Source organism: Bufo bufo, chromosome 6 (assembly GCF_905171765.1).
Source record: "Bufo bufo chromosome 6, aBufBuf1.1, whole genome shotgun sequence".
NCBI classification, from domain to species: Eukaryota; Metazoa; Chordata; class Amphibia; order Anura; family Bufonidae; genus Bufo; species Bufo bufo.
The window spans coordinates 431,803,110-431,826,647 of NC_053394.1; the positions used below are offsets into that span (position 1 = coordinate 431,803,110).

General features: G+C 46.2%; 3 protein-coding genes across 4 annotated transcripts in view; all 3 read right to left on the reverse strand.

The window, feature by feature from the left end:
• Positions 1-2,034, reverse strand: LOC121004044 (E3 ubiquitin/ISG15 ligase TRIM25-like). Its single transcript, XM_040436083.1, is given in 5 exon segments — positions 1-934; positions 937-957; positions 960-1,437; positions 1,439-1,540; positions 1,542-2,034. Coding segments are annotated over 5 exon segments (1,563 nt in total). The 5' UTR covers positions 2,022-2,034; the 3' UTR covers positions 1-452.
• A 9,554-nt stretch (positions 2,035-11,588) lies between these two features.
• LOC121005238 (E3 ubiquitin/ISG15 ligase TRIM25-like) lies at positions 11,589-13,612 on the reverse strand. Its single transcript, XM_040437855.1, is given in 2 exon segments — positions 11,589-12,069; positions 12,071-13,612. Coding segments are annotated over 2 exon segments (1,569 nt in total). The 5' UTR covers positions 13,421-13,612; the 3' UTR covers positions 11,589-11,850.
• A 1,622-nt stretch (positions 13,613-15,234) lies between these two features.
• MAP2K4 (mitogen-activated protein kinase kinase 4) overlaps positions 15,235-23,538 on the reverse strand; it is a 30,499-nt gene continuing 22,195 nt past the window's right edge. Inside the window, exons 10-13 of one of the 2 annotated variants that reach the window (XM_040437177.1) lie at positions 22,819-22,896; positions 18,187-18,335; positions 16,157-16,202; positions 15,235-16,015 (exon numbers count right to left, since the gene is read on the reverse strand). In XM_040437177.1, coding sequence (XP_040293111.1) covers positions 15,902-16,015; positions 16,157-16,202; positions 18,187-18,335; positions 22,819-22,896 — 387 coding nt within the window. In that variant the 3' untranslated portion in view covers positions 15,235-15,901. The remainder of the gene's footprint in view (positions 16,016-16,156; positions 16,203-18,186; positions 18,336-22,818; positions 22,897-23,538) is intronic. The other variant, XM_040437178.1, reaches the window with a different exon arrangement.

A 23,538-nucleotide genomic window follows, 5' to 3' on the forward strand; every position in this document is an offset into this window, starting at 1 on the left:
CTTTATTTTCAGAGATTTCATACATCACATCTTGCAGATAACGCAGAAGGAGCTCACACGTTGGTGGACTCACGAGACGCCATCATTAGTGCAGTGTAATGCTATCAGTAGTCACTCTGCAGAGGGTCCAAGGGCGGCATCAATACCACTACCTGACTGGGGCCCCTCAGGCTCATCAGAGAAGGGACTGTGGGGCTCATCTTACTTTTATGTCTCAGAAGTCAGTAGATGTGCTCTTCTGGTAGACCTCAAAATCCTCACCAGTCAGAACCTAGCCAGTCATGGTGGGTCTGTCCATCTCCAGTCAGCCCTGGATAAAAGTGATATGCTGCCCTCTGGTGGGACTGGTGCCACACTTGAGACCCTCATCGAGGTGGTAGGTGGACAGTCAATGTCCTGACATCTATCATAAAGCACATACTTTCATCATGGATGACCTTGTTATCTTCATCTCATTCAGGATCAATAATTTTCACCCACGACTTATATAACCGAAATCCAACATGGAGGGGCTCGGTGAAGGTGGTGGTGAAGGTGTGCAGGTGTCTGATGGGGTCACTGAGCTCATAAAATGTCAGCTGCCCGGCCTCATAGTCCAGGCGCATTCTCAATGTATGACATGAAGGCTCCAGTGATAGCACAGTCTCCACATTGTCATGGAGGACGGAGTATAGATTTTTTTGCCATCGCAGACACCAAGACTTCTCATTGTCCCCGATATATGACTGATCTCCTGTCCGGTCCATGCTGGGATAACACATCCCTACCCTCCACCTTCCAGTTTTACTGGTCTCCACATCCCAGTAATGTTGGCCTGTATGGAAGCTATTAGTGCTGAGGATCTGTGGGTACTGGAATCTCTCAGGGGTTCCTGGATAGGGTTGGGTTCCGTTGGACCAGGTCACAGTTTTCAAGTCATCTGATAGGTGGACTGGTTTCCAGCCGTGTTAACATCCATCGTAGACCTGTCCACCCTGGACCTCTGAGCCTTGTCTTTACACCGGTCATGATGTCAGATAGCACTTCTTCAAACATCTCTGAAATCAGACCTTCATCCAGATCACCTACCCTATAAAGCTTATCTTCCAAACCTTTCTCTTCATTTGCTACCACCGCAGTATCCCAAAAGTCATCTCCTGGTGAGTCCTCCAGAACAGATATGGGGTCAGTCATGTTACACAGCTCCGTCATGTAGGTTATCTTCCTTGTCATTTCACTCTTTTTAATTTCCATTTGTTGGATCAAGTCCAAGACTGACAATGACACCTGTTCCTTCTGCCTGGAGATATCATTCAGGACCTTCTTCTCAAGGTCTTCTAGTTGTCTCCTTATATCTACGAGCATGACCCTGACCCTCTCGGTTAAATCATTTGCTTTTTCATGAACATTTTGCTCTTTCTTCTGCAGACTCTGGACTCTTTTCTCAGTCTTCTCAATGTTTTGTTGTGAGTTTCTGCAGAACATTCCTCATGTTCTCTTTCCTCATCTGAAGAGCATCCTCCATTGGTTCCACTCTATGTCCACAATGCCTAGAAAGACACACATTGTGCACAGACACAGACGGAATCCATGTAGCAGTAATATTCCAAGGCTTTGTGGTGGACAACACATTTTCTACTCTTTGGAGAGGGATTGAGTGGAGTTGAGGTATGTTCTACTGACCGATCATGCTTCATCAAGTGATGGTGGCACATGTAGGTCTCACACTGCACACAGGAGCGAACGGCTGGGACTGGCACATCACAGAAGGTGCAGAAGATCCCAGGCCCTTCCTGTTGTGGAGTACAGAGGAAGTGCTGAGCAATGTTACTCAGAGTTGTGTTTCTCCTCAAGGCCGGACGTTCGAGGAAGTCCTCTCTGCAGTCAGGACAGGTATAAACTCCAGAGCCCTCCTGGGTGTCCAGCACGTCTTTAATGCACCCCCGGCAGAAGTTGTGTCCGCACCTCAGGGTGACGGGGTCTGTATAGATGTCCAGGCAGATGGAGCAGTTCAGCTCGTCTCTCAGATCGGCGGACGCCATTGTTGGCAGCAGGAAGACGCCTTCTAAAAAAATCAACGTGACGGAGTCAAGACGCTGCGATTAAACCCTTTCAGTTCATGCAGAAACAACAAGACGAGAAGAGGGAATGACGCGTTTCAGGGACAGAATGCTGCTCTGTTATGTGTGACACTGTATCTAATCAGATTGTCTCCTGTATCTAATCCTATCCTGTGTGATACTGTCTGCTGAGCTGTGTATCTAATCCTATCCTGTGTGATACTGACTGCTGAGCTGTGTATCTAATCCTATCCTGTGTGATACTGTCTGCTGAGCTGTGTATCTAATCCTATCCTGTGTGATACTGTCTGCTGAGCTGTGTATCTAATCCTATCCTGTGTGTTACTGTCTGCTGAGCTGTGTATCTAATCCTATCCTGTGTGATACTGCCTGCTGAGCTGTGTATCTAATCCTATCCTGTGTGATACTGTCTGCTGAACTGTGTATCTAATCCTATCCTGTGTGATACTGTCTGCTGAGCTGTGTATCTAATCCTATCCTGTGTGATACTGTCTGCTGAGCTGTGTATCTAATCCTATCCTGTGTGATACTGTATGCTCAGCTGTGTATCTAATCCTAACCTGTGTGATACTGTCTGCTGAGCTGTGTATCTAATCCTATCCTGTGTGATACTGTCTGCTGAGCTGTGTATCTAATCCTATCATGTGTGATACTGTCTGCTGAGCTGTGTATCTAATCCTATCCTGTGTGACACTGTCTGCTGAGCTGTGTATCTAATCTTATCCTGTGTGATACTGTCTGCTGAGCTGTGTATCTAATCCTATCATGTGTGATACTGTCTGCTGAGCTGTGTATCTATCCTATCCTGTGTGATACTGTCTGCTGAGCTGTGTATCTAATCCTATCCTGTGTGATACTGACTGCTGAGCTGTGTATCTAATCTTATCTGTGTGATACTGTCTGCTGAGCTGTGTATCTAATCCTATCCTGTGTGATGCTGTCTACTGAGCTGTGTATCTAATCCTATCCTGTGTGATACTGTCTGCTGAGCTGTGTATCTAATCCTATCCTGTGTGATACTGTCTGCTGAGCTGTGTATCTAATCCTATCATGTGTGATACTGTCTGCTGAGCTGTGTATCTAATCTATCCTGTGTGATACTGTCTGCTGAGCTGTGTATCTAATCCTATCCTGTGTGATACTGTATGCTCGCTGTGTATCTAATCCTAACCTTTGTGATACTGTCTGCTGAGCTGTGTATCTAATCCTATCCTGTGTGATACTGTCTGCTCAGCTGTGTATCTAATCCTAACCTGTGTGATACTGTCTGCTGAGCTGTGTATCTAATCCTATCCTGTGTGATACTGTCTGCTGAGCTGTGTATCTAATCTATCATGTGTGATACTGTCTGCTGAGCTGTGTAATCTAATCTATCCTGTGTGATACTGTCTGCTGAGCTGTGTATCTAATCCCTATCATGTGTGATACTGACCTGCTGAGCTGTGTATCTAATCCTATCCTGTGTGATACTGTCTGCTGAGCTGTGTATCTAATCCTATCCTGTGTGATACTGTCTGCTGAGCTGTGTATCTAATCCTGTCCTGTGTGATACTGTCTGCTGAGCTGTGTATCTAATCCTATCCTGTGTGATACTGTCTGCTGAGCTGTGTATCTAATCCTATCCTGTGTGATACTGTCTGCTGAGCTGTGTATCTAATTCTATCCTGTGTGATACAGTCTGCTGAGCTGTGTATCTATCCTATCCTGTGTGATACATTCTGCTGAGCTGTGTATCTAATCCTATCCTGTATGATACTGTCTGCTGAGCTGTGTATCTAATCCTATCCTGTGTGATACAGTCTGCTGAGCTGTGTATCTAATCCTATCCTGTGTGATACTGTCTGCTGAGCTGTGTATCTAATCCTATCCTGTGTGATTCAGTCTGCTGAGCTGTGTATCTAATCCTGTCCTGTGTGATACTGTCTGCTGAGCTGTGTATCTAATCCTATCCTGTGATACAGTCTGCTCAGCTGTGTATCTAATCCTATCCTGTGTGATACTGTCTGCTGAGCTGTGTATCTAATCTTATCCTGTGTGATACTGTCTGCTGAGCTGTGTATCTAATCCTGTCCTGTGTGATACTGCCTGCTGAGCTGTGTATCTAATCCTATCTGTGTGATACTGTCTGCTGAGCTGTGTATCTAATCCTATCCTGTGTGATACTGTCTGCTGAGCTGTGTATCTAATCCTATCCTGTGTGATACTGTCTGCTGAGCTGTGTATCTAATCCTATCCTGTGTGATACTGTCTGCTGAGCTGTGTATCTAATCCTATCCTGTGTGATACTGTCTGCTGAGCTGTGTATCTAATCCTATCCTGTGTGTTACTGCTTGCTGAGCTGTGTATCTAATCCTATCCTGTGTGATACTGTCTGCTGAGCTGTGTATCTAATCCTATCCTGTGTGATACTGTCTGCTGAGCTGTGTATCTAATCCTATCCTATATGATACTGTCTGCTGAGCTGTGTATCTAATCCTGTCCTGTGTGATACTGTCTGCTGAGCTGTGTATCTAATCCTATCCTGTGTGATACCGTCTGCTGAGCTGTGTATCTAATCCTATCATGTGTGATACTGTCTGCTGAGCTGTGTATCTAATCCTATCCTGTGTGATACTGTCTGCTGAGCTGTGTATCTAATCCTATCCTGTGTGATACAGTCTGCTGAGCTGTGTATCTAATCCTATCCTGTATGATACTGTCTGCTGAGCTGTGTATCTAATCCTATCCTGTGTGATACAGTCTGCTGAGCTGTGTATCTAATCCTATCCTGTGTGATACTGTCTGCTGAGCTGTGTATCTATTCCTATCCTGTGTGATACTGTCTGCTGAGCTGTGTATCTAATCCTATCATGTGTGATACTGACTGCTGAGCTGTGTATCTAATCCTATCCTGTGTGATACTGTCTGCTGATCTGTGTATCTAATCCTATCCTGTGTGATACTGTCTGCTGAGCTGTGTATCTAATCCTATCCTGTGTGATACTGTATGCTCAGCTGTGTATCTAATCCTAACCTGTGTGATACTGTCTGCTGAGCTGTGTATCTAATCCTATCCTGTGTGATACTGTATGCTCAGCTGTGTATCTAATCCTAACCTGTGTGATACTGTCTGCTGAGCTGTGTATCTAATCCTATCCTGTGTGATACTGTCTGCTGAGCTGTGTATCTAATCCTATCATGTGTGATACTGTCTGCTGAGCTGTGTATCTAATCCTATCCTGTGTGATACTGTCTGCTGAGCTGTGTATCTAATCTTATCCTGTGTGATACTGTCTGCTGAGCTGTGTATCTAATCCTATCATGTGTGATACTGACTGCTGAGCTGTGTATCTAATCCTATCCTGTGTGATACTGTCTGCTGAGCTGTGTATCTAATCCTATCCTGTGTGATACTGTCTGCTGAGCTGTGTATCTAATCCTGTCCTGTGTGATACTGTCTGCTGAGCTGTGTATCTAATCTATCCTGTGTGATACTGTCTGCTGAGCTGTGTATCTATCCTATCCTGTGTGATACTGTCTGCTGAGCTGTGTATCTAATTCTATCCTGTGTGATACAGTCTGCTGAGCTGTGTATCTAATCCTATCCTGTGTGATACTGTCTGCTGAGCTGTGTATCTAATCCTATCCTGTGTGATACTGTCTGCTGAGCTGTGTATCTAATCCTATCCTGTGTGATACTGTCTGCTGAGCTGTGTATCTAATCCTGTCCTGTGTGATACTGTCTGCTGAGCTGTGTATCTAATCCTATCCTGTGTGATACTGTCTGCTGAGCTGTGTATCTAATCCTATCCTGTGTGATACTGTCTGCTGAGCTGTGTATCTAATTCTATCCTGTGTGATACAGTCTGCTGAGCTGTGTATCTAATCCTATCCTGTGTGATACAGTCTGCTGAGCTGTGTATCTAATCCTATCCTGTATGATACTGTCTGCTGAGCTGTGTATCTAATCCTATCCTGTGTGATACAGTCTGCTGAGCTGTGTATCTAATCCTATCCTGTGTGATACTGTCTGCTGAGCTGTGTATCTAATCCTATCCTGTGTGATACAGTCTGCTGAGCTGTGTATCTAATCCTGTCCTGTGTGATACTGTCTGCTGAGCTGTGTATCTAATCCTATCCTGTGATACAGTCTGCTCAGCTGTGTATCTAATCCTATCCTGTGTGATACTGTCTGCTGAGCTGTGTATCTAATCTTATCCTGTGTGATACTGTCTGCTGAGCTGTGTATCTAATCCTGTCCTGTGTGATACTGCCTGCTGAGCTGTGTATCTAATCCTATCCTGTGTGATACTGTCTGCTGAGCCGTGTATCTAATCCTATCCTGTGTGATACTGTCTGCTGAGCTGTGTATCTAATCCTATCCTGTGTGATACTGTCTGCTGAGCTGTGTATCTAATCCTATCCTGTGTGATACTGTCTGCTGAGCTGTGTATCTAATCCTATCCTGTGTGATACTGTCTGCTGAGCTGTGTATCTAATCCTATCCTGTGTGTTACTGCTTGCTGAGCTGTGTATCTAATCCTATCCTGTGTGATACTGTCTGCTGAGCTGTGTATCTAATCCTATCCTGTGTGATACTGTCTGCTGAGCTGTGTATCTAATCCTGTCCTGTGTGATACTGTCTGCTGAGCTGTGTATCTAATCCTGTCCTGTGTGATACTGTCTGCTGAGCTGTGTATCTAATCCTATCCTGTGTGATACCGTCTGCTGAGCTGTGTATCTAATCCTATCATGTGTGATACTGTCTGCTGAGCTGTGTATCTAATCCTATCCTGTGTGATACTGTCTGCTGAGCTGTGTATCTAATCCTATCCTGTGTGATACAGTCTGCTGAGCTGTGTATCTAATCCTATCCTGTATGATACTGTCTGCTGAGCTGTGTATCTAATCCTATCCTGTGTGATACAGTCTGCTGAGCTGTGTATCTAATCCTATCCTGTGTGATACTGTCTGCTGAGCTGTGTATCTAATCTATCCTGTGTGATACTGTCTGCTGAGCTGTGTATCTAATCCTATCCTGTGTGATACTGTCTGCTGAGCTGTGTATCTAATCCTATCCTGTGTGATACTGTCTGCTGAGCTGTGTATCTAATCCTATCCTGTGTGATACTGTATGCTCAGCTGTGTATCTAATCCTATCCTGTGTGATACTGTCTGCTGAGCTGTGTATCTAATCCTATCCTGTGTGATACTGTCTGCTGAGCTGTGTATCTAATCCTATCCTGTGTGATACTGTCTGCTGAGCTGTGTATCTAATCCTATCCTGTGTGATACTGTCTGCTGAGCTGTGTATCTAATCCTATCCTGTGTGATACTGTCTGCTGAGCTGTGTATCTAATCCTATCCTGTGTGATACTGTCTGCTGAGCTGTGTATATAATCCTATCCTGTGTGATACTGTATGCTCAGCTGTGTATCTAATCCTAACCTGTGTGATACTGTCTGCTGAGCTGTGTATCTAATCCTATCCTGTGTGATACTGTCTGCTGAGCTGTGTATCTAATCCTATCATGTGTGATACTGTCTGCTGAGCTGTGTATCTAATCCTATCCTGTGTGACACTGTCTGCTGAGCTGTGTATCTAATCTTATCCTGTGTGATACTGTCTGCTGAGCTGTGTATCTAATCCTATCATGTGTGATACTGACTGCTGAGCTGTGTATCTAATCCTATCCTGTGTGATACTGTCTGCTGAGCTGTGTATCTAATCCTATCCTGTGTGATACTGTCTGCTGAGCTGTGTATCTAATCCTGTCCTGTGTGATACTGTCTGCTGAGCTGTGTATCTAATCCTATCCTGTGTGATACTGTCTGCTGAGCTGTGTATCTAATCCTATCCTGTGTGATACTGTCTGCTGAGCTGTGTATCTAATTCTATCCTGTGTGATACAGTCTGCTGAGCTGTGTATCTAATCCTATCCTGTGTGATACAATCTGCTGAGCTGTGTATCTAATCCTATCCTGTATGATACTGTCTGCTGAGCTGTGTATCTAATCCTATCCTGTGTGATACAGTCTGCTGAGCTGTGTATCTAATCCTATCCTGTGTGATACTGTCTGCTGAGCTGTGTATCTAATCCTATCCTGTGTGATACAGTCTGCTGAGCTGTGTATCTAATCCTGTCCTGTGTGATACTGTCTGCTGAGCTGTGTATCTAATCCTATCCTGTGATACAGTCTGCTCAGCTGTGTATCTAATCCTATCCTGTGTGATACTGTCTGCTGAGCTGTATATCTAATCTTATCCTGTGTGATACTGTCTGCTGAGCTGTGTATCTAATCCTGTCCTGTGTGATACTGCCTGCTGAGCTGTGTATCTAATCCTATCCTGTGTGATACTGTCTGCTGAGCTGTGTATCTAATCCTATCCTGTGTGATACTGTCTGCTGAGCTGTGTATCTAATCCTATCCTGTGTGATACTGTCTGCTGAGCTGTGTATCTAATCCTATCCTGTGTGATACTGTCTGCTGAGCTGTGTATCTAATCCTATCCTGTGTGATACTGTCTGCTGAGCTGTGTATCTAATCCTATCCTGTGTGATACTGTCTGCTGAGCTGTGTATCTAATCCTATCCTATATGATACTGTCTGCTGAGCTGTGTATCTAATCCTGTCCTGTGTGATACTGTCTGCTGAGCTGTGTATCTAATCCTATCCTGTGTGATACCGTCTGCTGAGCTGTGTATCTAATCCTATCATGTGTGATACTGTCTGCTGAGCTGTGTATCTAATCCTATCCTGTGTGATACTGTCTGCTGAGCTGTGTATCTAATCCTATCCTGTGTGATACAGTCTGCTGAGCTGTGTATCTAATCCTATCCTGTGTGATACTGTCTGCTGAGCTGTGTATCTAATCCTATCCTGTGTGATACAGTCTGCTGAGCTGTGTATCTAATCCTATCCTGTGTGATACTGTCTGCTGAGCTGTGTATCTAATCCTATCCTGTGTGATACAGTCTGCTGAGCTGTGTATATAATCCTATCCTGTGATACAGTCTGCTCAGCTGTGTATCTAATCCTATCCTGTGTGATACTGTCTGCTGAGCTGTGTATCTAATCTTATCCTGTGTGATACTGTCTGCTGAGCTGTGTATCTAATCCTGTCCTGTGTGATACTGCCTGCTGAGCTGTATATCTAATCCTATCCTGTGTGATACTGTCTGCTGAGCTGTGTATCTAATCCTATCCTATGTGATACTGTCTGCTGAGCTGTGTATCTAATCCTATCCTGTGTGATACAGTCTGCTGAGCTGTGTATCTCATCCTCTCCTGTGTGATACAGTCTGCTGAGCTGTGTATCTAATCCTATCCTGTGTGATACTGTCTGCTGAGCTGTGTATCTAATCCTATCCTGTGTGATACTGTCTGCTGAGCTGTGTATCTAATCCTATTCTGTGTGATACTGTCTGCTGAGCTGTGTATCTAATCCTATCCTGTGTGATACTGTCTGCTGAGCTGTGTATCTAATCCTATCCTGTGTGTTACTGCTTGCTGAGCTGTGTATCTAATCCTATCCTGTGTGATACTGTCTGCTGAGCTGTGTATCTAATCCTATCCTGTGTGATACTGTCTGCTGAGCTGTGTATCTAATCCTATCCTGTGTGATTCTGTCTGCTGAGCTGTGTATCTAATCCTATCCTGTGTGATACAGTCTGCTGAGCTGTGTATCTAATCCTATTCTGTGTGATACTGTCTGCTGAGCTGTGTATCTAATCCTATCCTGTGTGATACAGTCTGCTGAGCTGTGTATCTCATCCTCTCCTGTGTGATACAGTCTGCTGAGCTGTGTATCTAATCCTATCCTGTGTGATACTGTCTGCTGAGCTGTGTATCTAATCCTATCCTGTGTGATACTGTCTGCTGAGCTGTGTATCTAATCCTATTCTGTGTGATACTGTCTGCTGAGCTGTGTATCTAATCCTATCCTGTGTGATACTGTCTGCTGAGCTGTGTATCTAATCCTATCCTGTGTGTTACTGCTTGCTGAGCTGTGTATCTAATCCTATCCTGTGTGATACTGTCTGCTGAGCTGTGTATCTAATCCTATCCTGTGTGATACTGTCTGCTGAGCTGTGTATCTAATCCTATCCTGTGTGATACTGTCTGCTGAGCTGTGTATCTAATCCTATCCTATATGATACTGTCTGCTGAGATGTGTATCTAATCCTATCCTGTGTGATACTGTCTGCTGAGCTGTGTATCTAATCCTATCCTGTGTGATACTGTCTGCTGAGCTGTGTATCTAATCCTATCCTGTGTGATACTGACTGCTGAGCTGTGTATCTAATCCTATCCTGTGTGATACTGTCTGCTGAGCTGTGTATCTAATCCTCTCCTGTGTGATACTGTCTGCTGAGCTGTGTATCTAATCCTATCCTGTTTTATACTGTCTGCTGAGCTGTGTATCTAATCCTATCCTGTGTGATACTGTCTGCTGAGCTGTGTATCTAATCCTATCATGTGTGATACTGTCTGCTGAGCTGTGTATCTAATCCTATCCTGTGTGATACAGTCTGCTGAGCTGTGTATCTAATCCTATCCTGTTTGATACTGTCTGCTGAGCTGTGTATCTAATCCTATCCTGTGTGATACAGTCTGCTGAGCTGTGTATCTAATCCTATCCTGTGTGATACAGTCTGCTGAGCTGTGTATCTAATCCTATCCTGTGTGATACTGTCTGCTGAGCTATGTATCTAATCCTATCCTGTGTGATACAGTCTGCTCAGCTGTGTATCTAATCCTATCCTGTGTGTTACTGCCTGCTGAGCTGTGTATCTAATCCTATGATGTGTGATACTGTCTGCTGAGCTGTGTATCTAATCCCCTCCTGTGTGATAATGTCTGCAGAGCTGTGTATCTAATCCTATCCTGTTTGATACTGTCTGCTGAGCTGTGTATCTAATCCTATCCTGTGTGATACAGTCTGCTGAGCTGTGTATCTAATCCTATCCTGTGTGATACAGTCTGCTGAGCTGTGTATCTAATCCTATCCTGTGTGATACAGCCTGCTGAGCTGTGTATCTAATCCTATGATGTGTGATACTGTCTGCTGAGCTGTGTATCTAATCCCCTCCTGTGTGATACAGTCTGCTGAGCTGTGTATCTAATCCTATCCTGTGTGTTACTGCCTGCTGAGCTGTGTATCTAATCCTATCCTGTGTGATACTGTCTGCTGAGCCGTGTATCTAATCCTCTCCTGTGTGATACTGCCTCCTGAGCTGAGTATCTAATCCGGTTGTGTGTAATAATCTTTCCTAAGCCGCTGTATCTAAGCCTGTATCTCATATGTGATACTGTCTCCTTATTTAGCACCAATGAAGAAAATGAATTTCCATTTTTCTTTATTTTCAGAGATTTCATACATCACATCTTGCAGATAACGCAGAAGGAGCTCACACGTTGGTGGACTCACGAGACGCCATCATTAGTGCAGTGTAATGCTATCAGTAGTCACTCTGCAGAGGGTCCAAGGGCGGCATCAATACCACTACCTGACTGGGGCCCCTCAGGCTCATGAGAGAAGGGACTGTGGGGCTCATCTTACTTTTATGTCTCAGAAGTCAGTAGATGTGCTCTTCTGGTAGACCTCAAAATCCTCACCAGTCAGAACCTAGCCAGTCATGGTGGGTCTGTCCATCTCCAGTCAGCCCTGGATAAAAGTGATATGCTGCCCTCTGGTGGGACTGGTGCCACACTTGAGACCCTCATCGAGGTGGTAGGTGGACAGTCAATGTCCTTACATCTATCATAAAGCACATACTTTCATCATGGATGACCTTGTTATCTTCATCTCATTCAGGATCAATAATTTTCACCCACGACTTATATAACCGAAATCCAACATGGAGGGGCTCGGTGAAGGTGGTGGTGAAGGTTTGCAGGTGTCTGATGGGGTCACTGAGCTCATAAAATGTCAGCTGCCCGGCCTCATAGTCCAGGCGCATTCTCAATGTATGACATGAAGGCTCCAGTGATAGCACAGTCTCCACATTGTCATGGAGGACGGAGTATAGATTTTTTTTGCCATCGCAGACACCAAGACTTCTCATTGTCCCCGATATATGACTGATCTCCTGTCCGGTCCATGCTGGGATAACACATCCCTACCCTCCACCTTCCAGTTTTACTGGTCTCCACATCCCAGTAATGTTGGCCTGTATGGAAGCTATTAGTGCTGAGGATCTGTGGGTACTGGAATCTCTCAGGGGTTCCTGGATAGGGTTGGGTTCCGTTGGACCAGGTCACAGTTTTCAAGTCATCTGATAGGTGGACATGGTTTCCAGCCGTGTTAACATCCATCCGTAGACCTGTCCACCCTGGACCTCTGAGCCTTGTCTTTACACCGGTCATGATGTCAGATAGCACTTCTTCAAACATCTCTGAAATCAGACCTTCATCCAGATCACCTACCCTATAAAGCTTATCTTCCAAACCTTTCTCTTCATTTGCTACCACCGCAGTATCCCAAAAGTCATCTCCTGGTGAGTCCTCCAGAACAGATATGGGGTCAGTCATGTTACACAGCTCCGTCATGTAGGTTATCTTCCTTGTCATTTCACTCTTTTTAATTTCCATTTGTTGGATCAAGTCCAAGACTGACAATGACACCTGTTCCTTCTGCCTGGAGATCTCATTCAGGACCTTCTTCTCAAGGTCTTCTAGTTGTCTCCTTATATCTACGAGCATGACCCTGACCCTCTCGGTTAAATCATTTGCTTTTTCATGAACATTTTGCTCTTTCTTCTGCAGACTCTGGACTCTTTTCTCAGTCTTCTCAATGTTTGTTGTGAGTTTCTGCAGAACATTCCTCATGTTCTCTTTCCTCATCTGAAGAGCATCCTCCATTGGTTCCACTCTATGTCCACAATGCCTAGAAGACACACATTGTGCACAGACACAGACGGAATCCATGTAGCAGTAATATTCCAAGGCTTTGTGGTGGACAACACATTTTCTACTCTTTGGAGAGGGATTGAGTGGAGTTGAGGTATGTTCTACTGACCGATCATGCTTCATCAAGTGATGGTGGCACATGTAGGTCTCACACTGCACACAGGAGCGAACGGCCGGGACTGGCACATCACAGAAGGTGCAGAAGATCCCAGGCCCTTCCTGTTGTGGAGTACAGAGGAAGTGCTGAGCAATGTTACTCAGAGTTGTGTTTCTCCTCAAGGCCGGACGTTCGAGGAAGTCCTCTCTGCAGTCAGGACAGGTATAGACTCCAGAGCCCTCCTGGGTGTCCAGCACGTCTTTAATGCACCCCCGGCAGAAGTTGTGTCCGCACCTCAGGGTGACGGGGTCTGTATAGATGTCCAGGCAGATGGAGCAGTTCAGCTCGTCTCTCAGATCGGCGGACGCCATTGTTGGCAGCAGGAAGACGCCTTCTAAAAAAATCAACGTGACGGAGTCAAAGACGCTGCGATTAACCCTTTCAGTTCATGCAGAAACAACAAGACGAGAAGAGGGAATGACGCGTTTCAGGGACAGAATGCTGCTCTGTTATGTGTGACACTGTATCTAATCAGATTGTCTCCTGTATCTAATCCTATCCTGTGTGATACTGTCTGCTGAGCTGTGTATCTAATCCTGTCCTATGTGATACTGTCTGCTGAGCTGTGTATCTAATCCTATCCTGTGTGATACTGTCTGCTGAGCTGTGTATCTAATCCTATCCTGTGTGATACTGTCTGCTGAGCTGTGTATCTAATCCTATCCTGTGTGATACTGTCTGCTGAGCTGTGTATCTAATCCTATCCTGTGTGATACTATCTGCTGAGCTGTGTATCTAAGCCTGTCCTGTGTGATACTGTCTGCTGAGCTGTGTATCTAATCCTATCCTGTGTGATACTGTCTGCTGAGCTGTGTATCTAATCCTATCCTGTGTGATACAGTCTGCTGAGCTGTGTATCTAATCCTATCCTGTGTGATACTGTCTGCTGAGCTGTGTATCTAATCCTACCCTGTGTGATACTGCCTGCTGAGCTGTGTATCTAATCCTATCCTGTGTGATACAGTCTGCTGAGCTGTGTATCTAATCCTATCCTGTGTGATACTGTCTGCTGAGCTGTGTATCTAATCCTATCCTGTGTGATACTGTCTGCTGAGCTGTGTATCTAATCCTATCATGTGTGATACTGTTTGCTGAGCTGTGTATCTAATCCTATGTGATACTGTCTGCTGAGCTGTGTATCTAATCCTATGTGATACTGTCTGCTGAGCTGTGTATCTAATCCTAACCTGTGTGATACTGTCTGCTGAGCTGTGTATCTAATCCTATGTGATACTGTCTGCTGAGCTGTGTATCTAATCCTATCCTGTGATACGGTCTGCTGACCTGTGTATCTAATCCTGTGTGATACAGTCTGCTGTGTATCTAATCCTATGAGATACTGCCTACTGAGCTGTGTATCTAAGCCCCTCCTAACAACTGTGCGTGAAAATCGCACCACATCCGCACTTGCTTGCGATTTTCACGCAACCCCATTCACTTCTATGGAGTCTGCGTTACGTGATAAACGCAGAATATAGAGCATGCTGCGATTTTCAAGCAACGCACAAGTGATGTGTGAAAGTCACCGCTCTTGTGCACAGCTCCATAGAAATGAATGGGTCGGGATTCAGTGCGGTTGCAATGCGTTCAACTCACGCATCGCATCCGCACGGAATACTCGCCCGTGTGAACGGGGCCTCAGGGTCACATGATAAATCCATATAGCGGCAGTGCTGGGCGGTCAGGAGCTCTTTCTCACACAGGCTGCGAGTCCAATGCATGGAACTCACTCATGTTACAGAGGCCAAGTGCTTCATTCACATCTATACTGCTCAGTACTCTTATATAAAGTCCTACCTGCTGATTCGGACCGATTCTCAGTGCAAGAGTTAAAGGAATTCCAGTTATATAAAGTTTAAACTTGATGGTGAAAAATGAATAAAAATACCTTTTACACAGGAAAAGCCACATGAACAACAAGCGTAATATCCATCTCTTAATATTTAATGTTAGATTTAGTCAATGCAACATCATTTCATTTTGTGTTTTTGGTAGAGTTTTTTTTTTCTTTTTTTTTTTACAATTTATGATTCTTAAAAAAAAAAAAAATAATAAAGTAAAAGGAGAAAAAAAAAAAGAAAAAAAAAAAATTAAATTCAACTGACACTCACAATAACAAAATAATTATAGCAGAACATTCTCTGCCAGAGGGGGCGAAAAAAAAAAAAAAAAGGAAAAAAAACAAAAATAAAAGTGTGTCCAGACCTGCACCGTCACAGGACCACCTGGCGGAGAATCAGTTATCCTATTGCACTTTGTGAAAAAAATTTTTTTGCTTTTTTATTTAAAAATAATAAAAAATATATATATATTTATATATAATTCATATTCTTTGCCTTGCCCCGCCTCCGGGAGAGTGGGGTGGGGAGGGGGAAGGTTGGATGACGACGCCAGGTCTTCTATCTACTCCTCGGGGGCGCCCCTCACAAACGCCTCCTTTAGTTTGGGCAGCAGTGAAGATGGTTTTTGTTCCAGTCTCACCGGGTCCCACTGAACAGGTCCGAGCAGATAGACGCCAACGTTTCGGTCCCCGGACGTGACCTCTGTGCGACCAGCAGATGAACGGGATGCAATGTACATGTGACTTTAGCGTACGGACACAATGGAAAGAGAGGAAACAAACACGGATCTTATTGCACGTGGTGCCGGAGCGAGAGAGGGAAGAGTCACACCGGCCGTGGCGGCGCCATCTCCATCGGTGGGCGCTTTGCTCCCAGCCCTTCCTTGATCTTTAATTTTTTTTGTGTTATTTTTTTTCTTGCCTTTTGCTAGAGTTTCAAGCGGCAGCGAGGTCAATCGACGTACATGGGGGAGCTGGGGGTGGTGGGCATCTGATCAAGGATTTTGATGACGTAAGTGGCGACGTCCACGTATCGATCTTCATACATCATGATGAAAGGATGTTTCTGCGGGACAGAAGAAAAGGGGTCGAATAGCCAAAATATACTGCCCCCCCCCCCACCTACATCCATTGTATAGATTCCATACCCCCCATCCAAACTGCAACAACCACAGTAATCATTCGCTCTACCATGAGCTTCACTCACCAGAAGCTCTCTGTATTTTGGCCTCTTAGACTCGTCCTTTGTAAGGCTGTGAAAAAAAAAGGGGGGAAAAATTAATATTTTGTTTTTAATAAAACGAGAAAATTTTACACAACAGCAAACACAGGATTTGGAGAGAAAAAAAAAAAAAAACACGACAACCAGTTACTGCCATTCCCCAGCAGGTGGCAGCAAAAGCTGTCAGAATTATTATGTGTGCAAACCTTCAAGTAGCCAGCAGGTGGCAGTAAGGTCACATGTAAAAATTCTTCATGCAGCTGTAAATGGATGCACATACCATGGAATTATCTAAGGCTACTTTCACACTAGCGTTTGGGGTTCCGCTTGTGAGTTCCGTTTGAAGGCTCTCACAAGCGGCCCCGAACGGATCCGTACTGCCCCAATGCATTCTGAGTGGATGCGGATCCGCTCAGAATGCATCAGTTTGGCACCGTTTGGCCTCCGTTTCGCTCAGCAGGCGGACACCGGAACGCAGCTTGCAGCGTTTTGGTGTCCGCCTGGCCGTGCGGAGCCAAACGGATCCGTCCTGACTTACAATGCAAGTCGTTGGGGACGGATCCGTTTGAAGATGACACAATATGGTGCAATTGCAAACGGATCCGTCCCCCATTGACTTTCAATGTAAAGTCAGGAGTTAATATACCATAGGATCGGAGTTTTCTCCAATCCGATGGTATATTTTAACTTGAAGCGTCCCCATCACCATGGGAACGCCTCTATGTTAGAATATACCATCGGATTTGAGTTACATCGTGAAACTCAGATCCGACAGTATATTCTAACACAGAGGCGTTCCCATGGTGATGGGGACGCCTCAAGTTAGAATATACTGAGAACTGTGTACATGACTGCCCCCCCCTATATTTAACTCATTGGTGGCCAGTGCGGCCGGCCCCCCCTCCCTCCCTTGTATTTAACTCATTGGTGGCCAGCCCCCCCTCCCTCCCTTGTATTTAACTCATTGGTGGCCAGTGCGGCCGGCCCCCCCTCCCTCCCTTGTATTTAACTCACTGGTGGCCAGTGCAGCCGGCCCTCCCTCCCTCTCCCCTCTAATTAAAATGACCGACCCCCATCATTGGTGGCAGGGGAGAGTTCCGATCGGAGTCCCAGTTTAATCGCTGGGCCTCCGATCGATAACCATGGCAACCAGGACGCTACTGCAGTCCTGGCTGCCATGGTTACTTAGCATTTTTAGAAGCATTATACTTACCTGCGATGTCTGTGACCGGCCGGGCGCTCCTCCTACTGGTAAGTGACAGGTCTGTGCTATAAGCAATGCGCCGCACAGACCTTTCACTTACCAGTAGGAGGAGCGCCCGGCAGCGCAGGTAAGTATAATGCTTCTAAAATTGCTAAGTAACCATGGCAGCCAGGACTGCAGTAGCATCCTGGTTGCCATGGTTACCAATCAGAGTCACAGCGATTAAACTGGGACTCCGATCGGAACTCTCCACTGCCACCAATGATGGGGGGGGGGGGGTCATTTTAATTAGGGGGGGGGGGGGGGGGGGGGGGGGCCGGCCGCACTGGCCACCAATGAGTTAAATACTGGGGAGGGAGGACCACACTGGCCACCAATGAGTTAAATACAGGGGAAGGGGGGGGGGGGGGTCAGGGGGCAGTCATGTACACAGTTCTTATAGTATATTCTAACTTGAAGCGTCCCCATCACCATGGGAACGCCTCTGTGTTAGAATATACTGTCGGATCAGATCTAAAAAAAAAAAAATCAGATCTAAAAAAACCAGTTATGCAGACGGATCCGTTCTGAACTGATACCATCGTTTGCATTATAGGAGCGGATCCAGCTGTGCAGACATCAGACAGATCCGCTCCAAAACGCAAGTGTGAAAGTAGCCAGACCGAAGAAAATTATATAACCACAGAGAAGATCCTGGCCGCAGAGGTCTCCCTCTGAGATCATTATAACCCTCTCAATGTCTAAACGGAAAACTATAATAATATTTAAAAAAAAACGCACATCCTGGTTATATTCTTTTACGGTAACTTACCACAGGTTGACAAAGTTGATAAAACTGGGGGAGAACTCCCTCTCGTCAGAGTTGCAGAGCTGCGGAGGGTCCCCCTTCACCACCTGCGTCAGCTGGTCAAAAACGCTGTTCCACTTGGGGTACGGGAACCGCCCGGTCGCCAATTCGTACTGCAGAAGCGGAAAAGGAGCCGATGAGAAGTCAGGGGAGGGGGGTAGCCATAAAAGCAACAGTCACCGGCAAGGTCTAGCCATAGGCGGCCAACACGAAGGTCTCATGGGGGTCTGATCTGAGGATCGAGTGTGGGGGTCTGATCTGAAAGGTAATGGGGTATTTTTTGTACTGGTGCACATTATAAGGGGGTAGTCTTTGTACTGGTGCACATTATAAGGGGGTAGTCTTTGTACTGGTGCACATTATAAGGGGGTAGTCTTTGTACTGGTGCACATTATAAGGGGGTAGTCTTGTACTGGTGCACATTATAAGGGGGTAGTCTTGTACTGGTGCACATTATAAGGGGGTAGTCTTGTACTGGTGCACATTATAAGGGGGTAGTCTTGTACTGGTGCACATTATAAGGGGGTAGTCTTGTACTGGTGCACATTATAAGGGGGTAGTCTTGTACTGGTGCACATTATAAGGGGGTAGTCTTGTACTGGTGCACATTATAAGGGGGTAGTCTTGTACTGGTGCACATTATAAGGGGGTAGTCTTGTACTGGTGCACATTATAAGGGGGTAGTCTTGTACTGGTGCACATTATAAGGGGGTAGTCTTGTACTGGTGCACATTATAAGGGGGTAGTCTTGTACTGGTGCACATTATAAGGGGGTAGTCTTGTACTGGTGCACATTATAAGGGGGTAGTCTTGTACTGGTGCACATTATAAGGGGGTAGTCTTGTACTGGTGCACATTATAAGGGGGTAGTCTTGTACTGGTGCACATTATAAGGGGGTAGTCTTGTACTGGTGCACATTATAAGGGGGTAGTCTTGTACTGGTGCACATTATAAGGGGGTAGTCTTGTACTGGTGCACATTATAAGGGGGTAGTCTTGTACTGGTGCACATTATAAGGGGGTAGTCTTGTACTGGTGCACATTATAAGGGGGTAGTCTTGTACTGGTGCACATTATAAGGGGGTAGTCTTGTACTGGTGCACATTATAAGGGGGTAGTCTTGTACTGGTGCACATTATAAGGGGGTAGTCTTGTACTGGTGCACATTATAAGGGGGTAGTCTTGTACTGGTGCACATTATAAGGGGGTAGTCTTGTACTGGTGCACATTATAAGGGGGTAGTCTTGTACTGGTGCACATTATAAGGGGGTAGTCTTGTACTGGTGCACATTATAAGGGGGTAGTCTTGTACTGGTGCACATTATAAGGGGGTAGTCTTGTACTGGTGCACATTATAAGGGGGTAGTCTTGTACTGGTGCACATTATAAGGGGGTAGTTTTGTACTGGTGCACATTATAAGGGGGTAGTTTTGTACTGGTGCACATTATAAGGGGTTAGTTTTGTACTGGTGCACATTATAAGGGGGTAGTCTTGTACTGGTGCACATTATAAGGGGGTAGTCTTGTACTGGTGCACATTATAAGGGGGTAGTCTTGTACTGGTGCACATTATAAGGGGGTAGTTTTGTACTGGTGCACATTATAAGGGGGTAGTTTTGTACTGGTGCACATTATAAGGGGGTAGTTTTGTACTGGTGCACATTATAAGGGGTTAGTTTTGTACTGGTGCACATTATAAGGGGGTAGTTTTGTACTGGTGCACATTATAAGGGGGTAGTTTTGTATCGTCACATTAGGGGGCATTTTTTTACTGGCACACATTATGAGGAGAATTACTATTACTGGGGGACTATGAGTAACGTGATTACTGGTATGGGCACAATGGGGCGTTATTACTATTGGGGGCACTGTTAACACTATGCACTCTGGCAGATACTGTGCCAGGGTGCCCCCCACAGATTATCAGCTTAGCACAATTATTTTTGGGGAACATTATGGTTACACTATTTTATTGGCGCAGTAATTTTTTTTCAGGGCAGTGTGTGCACATAATTATTAAAGGGGGCGCTATCTGTGCGCTACAAAAAGTCAAAAACGCCGCATGCATTCCGCATTATGGAACGTCCAGGCCATAATAGAACAGCCCGATCCTATTTTTGGGGGGGGACGGACAAGGTGACAAAAAAAAAGGCAAATTGCGCGTTCTCTCTTTTTTCTGTTACGGCGTTCAACACATAGGAGATATATTTTTAAATATTTTAATAGTTCTGACTTTTTCGGACGTAGCGATAAGTAATTTTTTTTTTATGGTTTATATATTTTATATTTAAAATTAGAAAAGGGGGTGATTTATACTTATTTTTTATTTTTTTTTGTTACTTTTTATTTAATAACCATTAGCCCCGTTAGGGGGCTAGAACCCTTGTCCTATAGAGCTATTAGGGTGACTAGGACTTTACACTGTCCCTGTGTATACTACACACAGCAGCAGGGAGGTTACCATGGCAGCCAGGGCTTCAGTAGCGTCCTGGCTGCCATGGTAACCGATCGGATCCCTACGATCTCACTGCTGGGGCTCTGATCGGAAGCCAATGAGGCCGGAGGGGGGAGACCCTGTGGCCACTGCCACCAATGAAAATACTGAGGGGGGGGGGCACCCCCAGAGCATATAATTAAAATTAACCTCTTAATACAAAACGTACATGGCAGGTGCCGGCTTCCGCCCTTAACAGGGTGCTGCATCTGAGGGGTTAATAGATGCGGTTATTTGGGATCGCCGCGCCCTGCCATTGAGGGCGGGTGCTGGCTGTGTGATATAACCAGCACTCACCGCGTACATTTGATTAAGAGGTTAATTATATGCATTGGGGGCGCAGTGGCCAGAGCCCCCCCTCAGTACTACCTCTTCATTAGTGGCAGCGGTGGCCCCGTCACAGTGGGTAGGGAGGGACTGCACTGTGCGCGCCAACGGAGGCGCCTACCATAGATACTACGCTCTGCAGTAGTGCAGCCTAGTATCGAAAAATAGCAAATCCTGGTATCGGATCGATCCAGGTACAAAAGAACGGAAGTTTCTGCAGGATAGTATTGGGGAGCACAGCGGGCACAGTTTTAGGGGTGGCAGGATGATGGAAAAGTAGGAAACTAAGATGTCTGTTTGTCAAACTGCAGAGATCAGACATGGCTGAAAGAAGTCATCATGGCGGTCTGGTCTGAATGGAGAAGATGAGGAGACGTAGAAACTATCCTGCAGTGATGGCCGACCTCCGGCACTCCAGCTGTGGTGAAACTACGACTCCCAGCGTGCTCCATCATAAGGCCAAGGAAGTGTCCATCATGAGAGTTGTAGTTGTGCCAGAGGTTAGCCATCAAAGGGCTAGGGGCAGCATCCCTGCTCACGAGGGGGGGCCCCCATGAGCCTTTAGCTGCACCCCCCAGACTGAAGAGCTCAGACGGAGATGAAAACCAACCCCATCTTACTGGGTCAAAAGTAATACACGTCGGGCGCCCGTCTGAACAGAATATAGACCCACATGGGTTCAATCAACACTGGATATAGACTAGGTGCTGCCCGGATGTGCCTACAGTACCAGCGTCTCTCAAAGTGGTGCCACCACTGGGGTCTCTGACCCTTATCGCACCCTACTTGACCCGGGCTTGTACCTGTCAGTGGATACATCAAACTCACCTACCTGGGTATCCCTACCAATTCCCCTCTGCAGCCTAGTGAGGGCCCAGCTTAGTCAGTAGAGGTGGGGGGGACCCCAGTGTCTAATGGTGTATGACTGACGAAGGGACGAGCTACACATCCCTTATAGCCGCCCGGCACTGGTGACTACGGACAAGGCGATCCGTCCTCTGCAGTATGTCACATCTCAGCGCGCCCAGTGTTTTACTGCCGAGTCAATGGTGCCCATTACTCGTATGCATTTCTCGTACTCCTGGGGATGTAATATCTGGGTCCGACCGCTGCCCATGGCCCTCTGATAGGCCGCCCTTCGGATACGATCAGGATACCCTCTTTCCTCAAATCTCTGCCGCAGATCTGCAGAAGTCAAGGTCAGAGGAACAGTTTCTCTGGACACGGAGGTACCGGCCAACAGGGGTGCCCCGTCGCAGGAGATAGACCGGGGATAGGGATGATGATGATGATAGGGATGATGATGTCCCACCTTAACAGGGAATTAGTGGCCGAGGGTTTACGGAAAACGCTGGCCCCCCCCCAGAGCCCCTTGTGATGTGAAGGAAGGCTAGCCTAGCGCAATCACTCTCACATGTGAACCTCAGTCCTACATGGCGACCAGTTCTCGGAAGCCTTTATCATCATTTCTCCAGATCACAAACACGTCGTCATGACATGTGGGGGCTGAGGGTCGCAGAACACCATGGCGGTGCCCCCGAGCTGGCGGTAGAAGACGCCCCCAAAGAGGAAATAATTCCTCGTCAGGGTAAATTCCAAGAGCTGTGAGACCAAGCGGTTATGTGGCTGGAATGGACATCCCTGCCCCTACCCCGAGGCTGGTCTTAGGGACATCCGTGCGGCACCTGTTATATCTAGTGTCCATTCAAAGCTTTAACCAGGGCGCCCGTCTGTGGTTCTATACAGAGATGTAGACATGAGCGGTCAGCACTCACCAGCGTGATGCCCAGGCTCCACACGTCCGAGCGCACGTCGTATCCTTGTCTGGACGCACTGGGGTCTATCCTTTCCGGCTACAAAAATAAAAGAGATTCACATTATGGAGATAAAGAGACCAAAAGAAATCCCCCACAATCATCAGAATCGCCGCTTGTCAGTGAATAGAAACATTTGTTTGAATCGAGAAACTAAAAGCCTTCCTTCCCCGAAAACATCTGACGATGGGGCGGCCAATCAGTCTGCGGACACGTTTCTCCTGCGCTGATACACTGTAACAGCCCAGACTTCAGGCGGACACGTTTCTCCTGCGCTGATACACTGTAACAGCCCAGACTTCAGGCGGACACGTTTCTCCTGCGCTGATACACTGTAACAGCAGAGACTTCAGGCGGACACATTTCTCCTGCGCTGATACACTGTAACAGCCCAGACTTCAGGCGGACACGTTTCTCCTGCGCTGATACACTGTAACAGCCCAGACTTCAGGCGGACACATTTCTCCTGCGCTGATACACTGTAACAGCCCAGACTTCAGGCGGACACATTTCTCCTGCGCTGATACACTGTAACAGCCCAGACTTCAGGCGGACACATTTCTCCTGCGCTGATACACTGTAACAGGCCAGACTTCAGGCGGACACATTTCTCCTGCGCTGATACACTGTAACAGGCCAGACTTCAGGCGGACACGTTTCTCCTGCGCTGATACACTGTAA